The 13,938-nt window shown below is 43.5% G+C and overlaps 1 protein-coding gene across 6 annotated transcripts in view; it reads left to right on the top strand.

Moving 5' to 3' along the window:
* LOC141273167 (alpha-2-macroglobulin-like protein 1) overlaps positions 1–13,938 on the top strand; it is a 607,283-nt gene that overhangs the window by 392,265 nt on the left and 201,080 nt on the right. For 3 of the 6 annotated variants that reach the window (XM_073684620.1, XM_073684623.1, XM_073684621.1), the window contains exon 19: positions 4,257–4,322. The exons of the other annotated variants lie outside the window; for them this stretch is intronic. In XM_073684620.1, coding sequence (XP_073540721.1) covers positions 4,257–4,322 — 66 coding nt within the window. The remainder of the gene's footprint in view (positions 1–4,256; positions 4,323–13,938) is intronic. 6 annotated transcript variants of the gene reach the window in all.

Raw genomic sequence — 13,938 nt, 5'->3', positions numbered from 1 at the left:
GAAGATCCCACTGACATCAGCTGTATTAGTATCTAATGACCTGTGTGATACAACATCTGACAGCCGGGGTGTAGCACAGCTCAGCTATGTTATGCTGAAGATCCCATTTACATCAGCTGTATTAGTATATAATGACCTGTGTGATACAACATCTAACAGCCGGGGTGTAGCACAGCTCAGCTATGTTATGCTGAAGATCCCACTGACATCAGCTGTATTAGTATCTAATGACCTGTGTGATACAATATCTGACAGCCAGAGTGTAGCACAGCTCAGCTATGTTATGCTGAAGATCCCACTGACATCAGCTGCATTAGTATCTAATGACCTTTATGATACAACATCTAACAGCCGGGGTGTAGCACAGCTCAGCTATGTTATGCTGAAGATCCCACTGATATCAGCTGTATTAGTATCTAATGACCTGTGTGATACAACATCTGACAGCCGGGGTGTAGCACAGCTCAGCTATGTTATGCTGAAGATCCCACTGACATCAGCTGTATTAGTATCTAATGACCTGTTTGATACAATATCTGACAGCCGGAGTGTAGCACAGCTCAGCTATGTTATGCTGAAGATCCCACTGACATCAGCTGTTTTAGTATCTAATGACCCTGTGTGATACAACATCTGACAGCTGGGGTGTAGCACAGCTCAGCTATGTTATGCTGAAGATCCCACTGACATCAGCTGCATTAGTATCTAATGACCAGTGTGATACAACATCTGACTTCCGGGGTGTAGCACAGCTCAGCTATGTTATGCTGAAGATTCCACAGACATCAGCTGTATTAGTATCTAATGACCTGTGTGATACAACATCTGACAGCCGGGGTGTAGCTCAGCTCAGCTATGTTATGCTGGAGATCCCACTGACATCAGCTACATTACTATCTAATGACCTGTGTGATACAACATCTGACAGCCGGGGTGTAGCACAGCTCAGCTATGTTATGCTGAAGATCCCACTGACATCAGCTGTATTAGTATCTAATGACCTGTGTGATACAACAGCTGACAGCCGGGGTGTAGCACAGCTCAGCTATGTTATGCTGAAGATCCCACTGACATCAGCTGTATTAGTATCTAATGACCTGTGTGATACAACATCTGACAGCCGGGGTGTAGCACAGCTCAGCTATGTTATGCTGAAGATCCCACTGACATCAGCTGCATTAGTATCTAATGACTTGTGTGATACAACATCTGACAGCCGGGATGTAGCACAGCTCTGCTATGTTATGCTGAAGATCCCACTGACATCAGCTGTATTAGTATCTAATGACCTGTGTGATACAACATCTGACAGCCGGGGTGTAGCACAGCTCAGCTATGTTATGCTGAAGATCCCACTGACTTCAGCTGCATTAGTATCTAATGACCTGTGTGATACAACATCTGCCTGCCGGGGTGTTGCACAGCTCAGCTATGTTATGCTGAAGATCCCACTGACATCAGCTGTATTAGTATCTAATGACCTGTGTGATACAACATCTGACAGCCGGGGTGTAGCACAGCTCAGCTATGTTATGCTGAAGATCCCACTGACATCAGCTGCGTTAGTATCTAATGACTTGTGTGATACAACATCTGACAGCCGGGATGTAGCACAGCTCAGCTATGTTATTCTGAAGATCCCACTGACATCAGCTGTATTAGTATCTAATGACCTGTGTGATACAACATCTGACAGCCGGGGTGTAGCACAGCTCAGCTATGTTATGCTGAAGATCCCACTGACATCAGCTGCATTAGTATCTAATGACCTGTGTGATACAACATCTGACTGCCGGGGTGCAGCACAGCTCAGCTATGTTATGGTGAAGATCCCACTGACATCAGCTGTATTAGTATCTAATGACCTGTATGATACAACATCTGACAGCCGGGGTGTAGCACAGCTCAGCTATGTTATTCTGAAGATCCCACTGACATCAGCTGTATTAGTATCTAATGACCTGTGTGATACAACATCTGACTGCCGGGGTGTAGCACAGCTCAGCTATGTTATGCTGAAGATCCCACTGACATCAGCTGTATTAGTATCTAATGACCTGTGTGATACAACATCTGGCAGCCGGGGTGTAGCACAGCTCAGCTATGTTATGCTGAAGATCCCACTGACATCAGCTGCATTAGTATCTAATGACCTGTGTGATACAACATCTGACTGCCGGGGTGTAGCACAGCTCAGCTATGTTATGGTGAAGATCCCACTGACATCAGCTGTATTAGTATCTAATGACCTGTGTGATACAACAGCTGACAGCCGGGGTGTAGCACAGCTCTGCTATGTTATGCTGAAGATACCACTGACATCAGCTGTATTAGTATCTAATGTCCTGTGTGATACATCTGACAGCCGGGGTGTAGCACAGCTTAGCTATGTTATGCCAAAGATCCCTCTGACATCAGCTGCTTTAGTATCTAATGACCTATGTGATACAACATCTGACAGCCGAGGTGTAGCACAGCTCAGCTATGTTATGCCAAAGATCCCTCTGACATCAGCTGTATTAGTATCTAATGACCTGTGTGATACATCTGACAGCCGGGGTGTAGCACAGCTCAGCTATGTTATGCCAAAGATCCCTCTGACATCAGCTGTATTAGTATCTAATGACCTGTGTGATACAACATCTGACCGCCAGGGTGTAGCACAGCTCAGCTATGTTATGCTGAAGATCCCACTGACATCAGCTGTATTAGTATCTAATGACCTGTGTGATACAACATCTGACAGCCGGGGTGTAGCACAGCTCAGCTATGTTATGCTGAAGATACCACTGACATCAGCTGCATTAGTATCTAATGACCTATGTGATACAACAGCTGACAGCCGGGGTGTAGCACAGCTCAGCTATGTTATGCCGAAGATCCCACTGACATCAGCTGCATTAGTATCTTATGACCCTGTGTGATACAACATCTGACAGCCGGGGTGTAGCACAGCTCCGCTATGCTCATCTCTGAAAATACCACTAATACCAGCTGCACTTAAACCTAATGACCCTATGTAATTCATGAAAAATAGAGACATCTATGACCCTGTCTAAAGAATCATCCCTAAGGTCCTCTCGCTGCATCTTCACTGCCCTGACAGCCGTGTTGTAGCACAGTTCTGCTCTGCTATGCATGCAAGGGAGAGAGCAATTATGTTCTGAAGATCCAGTGAACCACTACTGAAATGTGCAGTTTGTAAATAAAAATAATGAATATTGGGCACATAGTGAGTCCCAACCATCGACTCATCCATGTAAAAAAAAATGCTTGTGTTGAGATCTTTCTATCTTTATCAGCAAATACAGAGTAGAGCAGAGCGAGGGGCCTGCAGCACTGAGGAGAAGCAGGGAGCTGTTAGGAAATGTAGCTTTAGCAGATTAGAATAGTGCCGCCTATTCAGCTCTGCGACACTGGATGCACAAAGAGAGGAAAAAAGATACAAAAGAACAAGAAACTTTATGCAGGGCTTATTGTATAGTAACAGTAGCATGTAGATAATGAGCTTTGAAAGATAAAAATTGCCATTGTGGGAATAAACCCTTTTATCTGTCATTATAATAATAAATTAAAAGCCTAAAATATTTGATTATGGTGAAGTAATGTGTCATGTAACTGAATATCTAATCCAAAAATATCTACGGCCAATAAATCATTGATAATGTGATGGGTGACAAATAGTTCTGATGTGTGATAAACTCATTCCACCTACAGCGTAAAATACAAATAACCTTTGAGGCCTGAACATCAGACAGCGACAAATCAAGTGACGTCCGTTCACACCACGACCGTGGTCTATGATGCAGGACGATATACCTACCACAGACGGCGCAGAAAGCCAGAGCACCATAAAAAGGAGAAAAACCTCCATATGTCCATATGTCACCATTATCAGCAGTGCTGGAGAAGCCTCTAATAACCCAGACATAATATTATAACTCTACGAAAAGAATGTTAAAAATATTCTAAAAAGTAATAAATGTCCCAAATAAGACAGGAAAAAATCTTAAGAAATCATCAGTGAGAAAAGGGCAATAATAGGAGGATTGTTGGGACGTCAGCGGAGGATCTCACAGCCTCTAAAATCATCAGAGCCATCCATAATTATCTGTCCCATCAACCGTAATAATCTGTAATATGAAGAAAACATTCAAAACAAAAGCGTCACGGCACAATGGAAACCAGAAGAGGCAGAACCGGCAGTAAAAGTACCCAAATAATCAAGATCATAACTGTGGTGTTTCTTTGTCTAGGCAAAATAACTATGACAAAGGATGTATCGGTGAGAAAACCATCCACGCCGATAAGAGAGAAAGCAGGTTCATATATACTGTATATATACATCCCAATATAGACCCATCCTATATACCGACCATATCAATATGTCCCCGCATTATATACTGACGTATCCGCTACACTATATACAGACGTATCCCCCGCACTATATACAGACGTATCCCCCGCACTATATACAGACGTATCCTCTACACGATATACAGATGTATCCCCCGCACTATATACAGACGTATCCTCTACACGATATACAGATGTATCCCCCGCACTATATACAGACGTATCCCCCGCACTATATACAGACGTATCCCCCGCACTATATACAGACGTATCCTCTACACTATATACAGATGTATCCCCCGCACTATATACAGACGTATCCCCCGCACTATATACAGATGTATCCCCCGCACTATATACAGACGTATCCTCTACACTATATACAGATGTATCCCCCGCACTATATACAGACGTATCCCCCGCACTATATACAGACGTATCCCCCGCACTATATACAGACGTATCCTCTACACTATATACAGATGTATCCCCCGCACTATATACAGACGTATCCCCCGCACTATATACAGACGTATCCGCTACACTATATGCAGATGTATCCCCCGCACTATATACAGACGTATCCTCTACACTATATACAGACGTATCCGCTACACTATATGCAGATGTATCCCCCGCACTATATACAGATGTATCCCCCGCACTATATACAGATGTATCCGCTACACTATATGCAGATGTATCCGCTACACTATATACAGATGTATCCGCTACACTATATACAGACGTATCCCCCGCACTATATACAGACATATCCCCCGCACTATATACAGATGCACTATATACAGACATATCCCCCGCACTATATACAGATGTATCCTCTACACTATATACAGACGTATCCCCCGCACTATATACAGATGTATCCCCCGCACTATATACAGACGTATCCCCCGCACTATATACAGATGTATCCGCTACACTATATGCAGATGTATCCGCTACACTATATACAGATGTATCTGCTACACTATATACAGACGTATCCCCCGCACTATATACAGATGTATCCGCTACACTATATGCAGATGTATCCTCTACACTATATACAGATGTATCCCCTGCACTATATACAGACGTATCCCCCGCACTATATACAGACATATCCTCTACACTATATACAGACGTATTCGCTACACTATATACAGACGTATCCGCTACACTATATACAGATGTATCCCCCGCACTATATACAGACGTATCCTCTACACTATATACAGACGTATCCGCTACACTATATACAGATGTATCCCCCGCACTATATACAGACGTATCCCCCCCACTATATACAGATGTATCCCCCGCACTATATACAGATGTATCCGCTACACTATATGCAGATGTATCCGCTACACTATATACAGATGTATCCGCTACACTATATACAGACGTATCCCCCGCACTATATACAGATGTATCCGCTACACTATATGCAGATGTATCCTCTACACTATATACAGATGTATCCCCCGCACTATATACAGACGTATCCCCTGCACTATATACAGACATATCCCCCGCACTATATACAGATGTATCCGCTACACTATATGCAGATGTATCCACTACACTATATACAGATGTATCCCCTGCACTATATACAGACGTATCCCCCGCACTATATACAGACATATCCCCCGCACTATATACAGATGTATCCGCTACACTATATACAGACGTATCCCCCGCACTATATACAGACGTATCCCCCGCTCTATATACAGATGTATCCGCTACACTATATGCAGATGTATCCTCTACACTATATACAGATGTATCCCCTGCACTATATACAGACGTATCCCCCGCACTATATACAGACGTATCCCCCGCACTATATACAGACGTATCCCCCGCACTATATACAGACGTATCCCCCCACTATATACAGATGTATCCTCTAAACTATATGCAGATGTATCCTCTACACTATATACAGACGTATCCGCTACACTATATACAGACGTATCCGCTACACTATATACAGATGTATCCCCCGCACTATATACAGACGTATCCTCTACACTATATACAGACGTATCCGCTACACTATATACAGATGTATCCCCCGCACTATATACAGACATATCCCCCCCACTATATACAGATGTATCCCCCGCACTATATACAGATGTATCCGCTACACTATATGCAGATGTATCCGCTACACTATATACAGATGTATCCCCCGCACTATATACAGATGTATCCCCCCCACTATATACAGACGTATCCCCGCACTATATACAGATGTCTCCCCCGCACTATATACAGACGTATCCCCCCCACTATATACAGATGTATCCCCCGCACTATATACAGATGTATCCGCTACACTATATGCAGATGTATCCGCTACACTATATACAGACGTATCCCCCGCACTATATACAGATGTATCCGCTACACTATATGCAGATGTATCCTCTACACTATATACAGATGTATCCCCCGCACTATATACAGACGTATCCCCCCGCACTATATACAGACATATCCCCCGCACTATATACAGATGTATCCGCTACACTATTTGCAGATGTATCCTCTACACTATATACAGATGTATCCCCTGCACTATATACAGACGTATCCCCTGCACTATATACAGACGTATCCCCCGCACTATATACAGACATATCCCCCGCACTATATACAGATGTATCCGATACACTATATACAGACGTATCCCCCGCACTATATACAGATGTATCCGCTACACTATATGCAGATGTATCCTCTACACTATATACAGATGTATCCCCTGCACTACATACAGACGTATCCCCCGCACTATATACAGACATATCCCCCGCACTATATACAGATGTATCCTCTACACTATATACACACGTATCCCCCGCACTATATACAGATGTATATAGTGTAGCAGATACATCTGTATATAGTGGGGGGGATACGTCTGTATATAGTGCAGGGGATACATCTGTATATAGTGGGGGGGATACGTCTGTATATAGTGCAGGGGATACATCTGTATATAGTGCACTATATACAGATGTATCCCCTGCACTATATACAGATGTATCCCCCCACTATATACAGATGTATCCCCCGCACTATATACAGATGTATCCCCCGCACTATATACAGACGTATCCCCCGCACTATATACAGATGTATCCCCTGCACTATATACAGATGTATCCGCTACACTATATGCAGATGTATCCTCTACACTATATACAGATGTATCCCCTGCACTATATACAGATGTATCCCCCGCACTATATACAGATGTATCCCCCGCACTATATACAGATGTATCCGCTACACTATATGCAGATGTATCCTCTACACTATATACAGATGTATCCCCTGCACTATATACAGACGTATCCCCCGCACTATATACAGATGTATCCGCTACACTATATGCAGATGTATCCTCTACACTATATACAGATGTATCCCCTGCACTATATACAGATGTATCCCCCGCACTATATACAGATGTATCCCCCGCACTATATACAGATGTATCCGCTACACTATATGCAGATGTATCCTCTACACTATATAGAGATGTATCCCCTGCACTATATACAGATGTATCCCCCGCACTATATACAGATGTATCCCCCCACTATATACAGATGTATCCCCCGCACTATATACAGATGTATCCGCTACACTATATACACACGTATCCCCCGCACTATATACAGATGTATCCGCTACACTATATGCAGATGTATCCGCTACACTATATACACACGTATCCCCCGCACTATATACAGATGTATCCGCTACACTATATGCAGATGTATCCGCTACACTATATACACACGTATCCCCCGCACTATATACAGATGTATCCGCTACACTATATACAGATGTATCCGCTGCACTATATACAGACGTATCCCCTGCACTATATACAGACGTATCCCCTGCACTATATACAGATGTATCCCCCCACTATATACAGATGTATCCCCCGCACTATATGCAGATGTATCCGCTACACTATATACACACGTATCCCCCGCACTATATACAGATGTATCCGCTACACTATATGCAGATGTATCCGCTACACTATATACACACGTATCCCCCGCACTATATACAGATGTATCCGCTACACTATATGCAGATGTATCCGCTACACTATATACACACGTATCCCCCGCACTATATACAGATGTATCCGCTACACTATATACAGATGTATCCGCTGCACTATATACAGACGTATCCCCTGCACTATATACAGACGTATCCCCTGCACTATATACAGATGTATCCCCCCACTATATACAGATGTATCCCCCGCACTATATGCAGATGTATCCGCTACACTATATACACACGTATCCCCCGCACTATATACAGATGTATCCGCTACACTATATGCAGATGTATCCGCTACACTATATACAGATGTATCCCCCGCACTATATACAGACGTATCCTCTACACTATATACAGACGTATCCGCTACACTATATACAGATGTATCCCCCGCACTATATACAGACATATCCCCCCCACTATATACAGATGTATCCCCCGCACTATATACAGATGTATCCGCTACACTATATGCAGATGTATCCGCTACACTATATACAGATGTATCCCCCGCACTATATACAGATGTATCCCCCCCACTATATACAGACGTATCCCCGCACTATATACAGATGTCTCCCCCGCACTATATACAGACGTATCCCCCCCACTATATACAGATGTATCCCCCGCACTATATACAGATGTATCCGCTACACTATATGCAGATGTATCCGCTACACTATATACAGACGTATCCCCCGCACTATATACAGATGTATCCGCTACACTATATGCAGATGTATCCTCTACACTATATACAGATGTATCCCCCGCACTATATACAGACGTATCCCCCCGCACTATATACAGACATATCCCCCGCACTATATACAGATGTATCCGCTACACTATTTGCAGATGTATCCTCTACACTATATACAGATGTATCCCCTGCACTATATACAGACGTATCCCCTGCACTATATACAGACGTATCCCCCGCACTATATACAGACATATCCCCCGCACTATATACAGATGTATCCGATACACTATATACAGACGTATCCCCCGCACTATATACAGATGTATCCGCTACACTATATGCAGATGTATCCTCTACACTATATACAGATGTATCCCCCGCACTATATACAGATGTATCCTCTACACTATATACACACGTATCCCCCGCACTATATACAGATGTATATAGTGTAGCAGATACATCTGTATATAGTGGGGGGGATACGTCTGTATATAGTGCAGGGGATACATCTGTATATAGTGGGGGGGATACGTCTGTATATAGTGCAGGGGATACATCTGTATATAGTGCACTATATACAGATGTATCCCCTGCACTATATACAGATGTATCCCCCCACTATATACAGATGTATCCCCCGCACTATATACAGATGTATCCCCCGCACTATATACAGACGTATCCCCCGCACTATATACAGATGTATCCCCTGCACTATATACAGATGTATCCGCTACACTATATGCAGATGTATCCTCTACACTATATACAGATGTATCCCCTGCACTATATACAGATGTATCCCCCGCACTATATACAGATGTATCCCCCGCACTATATACAGATGTATCCGCTACACTATATGCAGATGTATCCTCTACACTATATACAGATGTATCCCCTGCACTATATACAGACGTATCCCCCGCACTATATACAGATGTATCCGCTACACTATATGCAGATGTATCCTCTACACTATATACAGATGTATCCCCTGCACTATATACAGATGTATCCCCCGCACTATATACAGATGTATCCCCCGCACTATATACAGATGTATCCGCTACACTATATGCAGATGTATCCTCTACACTATATAGAGATGTATCCCCTGCACTATATACAGATGTATCCCCCGCACTATATACAGATGTATCCCCCCACTATATACAGATGTATCCCCCGCACTATATACAGATGTATCCGCTACACTATATACACACGTATCCCCCGCACTATATACAGATGTATCCGCTACACTATATGCAGATGTATCCGCTACACTATATACACACGTATCCCCCGCACTATATACAGATGTATCCGCTACACTATATGCAGATGTATCCGCTACACTATATACACACGTATCCCCCGCACTATATACAGATGTATCCGCTACACTATATGCAGATGTATCCGCTACACTATATACACACGTATCCCCCGCACTATATACAGATGTATCCGCTACACTATATACAGATGTATCCGCTGCACTATATACAGACGTATCCCCTGCACTATATACAGACGTATCCCCTGCACTATATACAGATGTATCCCCCCACTATATACAGATGTATCCCCCGCACTATATGCAGATGTATCCGCTACACTATATACACACGTATCCCCCGCACTATATACAGATGTATCCGCTACACTATATGCAGATGTATCCGCTACACTATATACACACGTATCCCCCGCACTATATACAGATGTATCCGCTACACTATATGCAGATGTATCCGCTACACTATATACACACGTATCCCCCGCACTATATACAGATGTATCCGCTACACTATATGCAGATGTATCCGCTACACTATATACACACGTATCCCCCGCACTATATACAGATGTATCCGCTACACTATATACAGATGTATCCGCTGCACTATATACAGACGTATCCCCTGCACTATATACAGACGTATCCCCTGCACTATATACAGATGTATCCCCCCACTATATACAGATGTATCCCCCGCACTATATGCAGATGTATCCGCTACACTATATACACACGTATCCCCCGCACTATATACAGATGTATCCGCTACACTATATGCAGATGTATCCGCTACACTATATACACACGTATCCCCCGCACTATATACAGATGTATCCGCTACACTATATGCAGATGTATCCGCTACACTATATACACACGTATCCCCCGCACTATATACAGATGTATCCGCTACACTATATGCAGATGTATCCGCTACACTATATACAGACGTATCCCCCGCACTATATACAGATGTATCCTCTACACTATATACAGATGTATCCCCCGCACTATATACAGATGTATCCTCTACACTATATACAGACGTATCCCCCGCACTATATACAGATGTATCCGCTACACTATATGCAGATGTATCCTCTACACTATATACAGATGTATCCCCTGCACTATATACAGACGTATCCCCCCACTATATACAGATGTATCCCCCCCACTATATACAGACGTATCCCCCGCACTATATACAGATGTATCCGCTACACTATATGCAGATGTATCCGCTACACTATATACACACGTATCCCCCGCACTATATACAGATGTATCCGCTACACTATATGCAGATGTATCCGCTACACTATACACAGACGTATCCCCCGCACTATATACAGATGTATCCCCTGCACTAAATGCAGATGTATCCTCTACACTATATACAGATGTATCCCCTGCACTATATACAGACGTATCCCCCGCACTATATACAGACATATCCCCCGCACTATATACAGACATATCCCCCGCACTATATACAGATGTATCCCCTGCACTATATACAGATGTATCCCCTGCACTATATACAGACGTATCCCCCGCACTATATACAGACGTATCCCCCGCACTATATACAGACGTATCCCCCGCTCTATATACAGATGTATCCCCCCACTATATACAGACGTATCCACTACACTATATACAGATGTATCCCCTGCACTATATACAGATGTATCCCCTGCACTATATACAGATGTATCCCCTGCACTATATGCAGATGTATCCTCTACACTATATACAGATGTATCCCCTGCACTATATACAGACGTATCCCCCGCACTATATACAGACGTATCCCCCGCACTATATACAGATGTATCCTCTACACTATATGCAGATGTATCCCCTGCACTATATACAGACGTATCCCCCGCACTATATACAGACGTATCCCCTGCACTATATACAGACGTATCCCCCGCACTATATACAGATGTATCCCCCGCACTATATACAGACGTATCCACTACACTATATGCAGATGTATCCCCCGCACTATATACAGACGTATCCCCCCACTATATACAGACGTATCCACTACACTATATGCAGATGTATCCCCCGCACTATATACAGACGTATCCCCCCACTATATACAGACGTATCCACTACACTATATACAGATGTATCCCCCGCACTATATACAGATGTATCCCCCGCACTATATACAGACGTATCCCCCCACTATATACAGATGTATCCCCCCACTATATACAGCTGTATCCCCCGCTCTATATACAGACGTATCCCCCGCACTATATACAGATGTATCCCCCCCACTATATACAGATGTATCCCCCCCAATATATACAGACGTATCCCCCCACTATATACAGATGTATCCCCCCACTATATACAGATGTATCCCCCCCCTATATACAGACGTATCCCCCCACTATATACAGATGTATCCCCCCACTATATACAGATGTATCCCCCCACTATATACAGATGTACCCCCCGCACTATATACAGATGTATCCCCCCCACTATATACAGATGTATCCCCCCCACTATATACAGACGTATCCCCCCACTATATACAGACGTATCCCCCCACTATATACAGATGTATCCCCCCCACTATATACAGATGTATCCCCCCACTATATACAGATGTATCCCCCCACTATATACAGATGTATCCCCCCCACTATATACAGATGTATCCCCCCCACTATATACAGACGTATCCCCCACTATATACAGACGTATCCCCCCACTATATACAGACGTATCCCCCCACTATATACAGACGTATCCCCCCACTATATACAGATGTATCCCCCCCACTATATACAGACGTATCCCCCGCACTATATACAGACGTATCCACTACACTATATGCAGATGTATCCCCCGCACTATATACAGACGTATCCCCCGCACTATATACAGATGTATCCCCCGCACTATATACAGACGTATCCCCCCACTATATACACATGTATCCCCCGCACTATATACAGATGTATCCCCCCACTATATACAGATGTATCCCCCCACTATATACAGACGTATCCCCCCACTATATACAGATGTATCCCCCCACTATATACAGACGTATCCCCCCCACTATATACAGACGTATCCCCCCACTATATACAGAGGTATCCCCCCACTATATACAGATGTATCCCCCCACTATATACAGATGTATCCCCCCACTATATACAGATGTATCCCCCGCACTATATAAAGATGTATCCCCCCACTATATACAGATGTATCTCCCCACTATATACAGATGTATCCCCCCACTATATACAGACGTATCCCCCCACTATATACAGATGTATCCCCCCACTATATACAGATGTATTCCCTGCTCTATATACAGATGTATCCCCCCACTATATACAGATGTATCTCCCCACTATATACAGATGTATCCCCTGCTCTATATACAGATGTATCCCCC

Source organism: Phyllobates terribilis, unplaced genomic scaffold (genome assembly GCF_046119375.1).
Source record: "Phyllobates terribilis strain yellow unplaced genomic scaffold, ASM4611937v1 Scaffold_5__5_contigs__length_657084704, whole genome shotgun sequence".
Taxonomy (NCBI): Eukaryota; Metazoa; Chordata; class Amphibia; order Anura; family Dendrobatidae; genus Phyllobates; species Phyllobates terribilis.
Note: the sequence above shows the minus strand (reverse complement) of the source record. Positions and strands in the feature narration are given on the sequence as shown.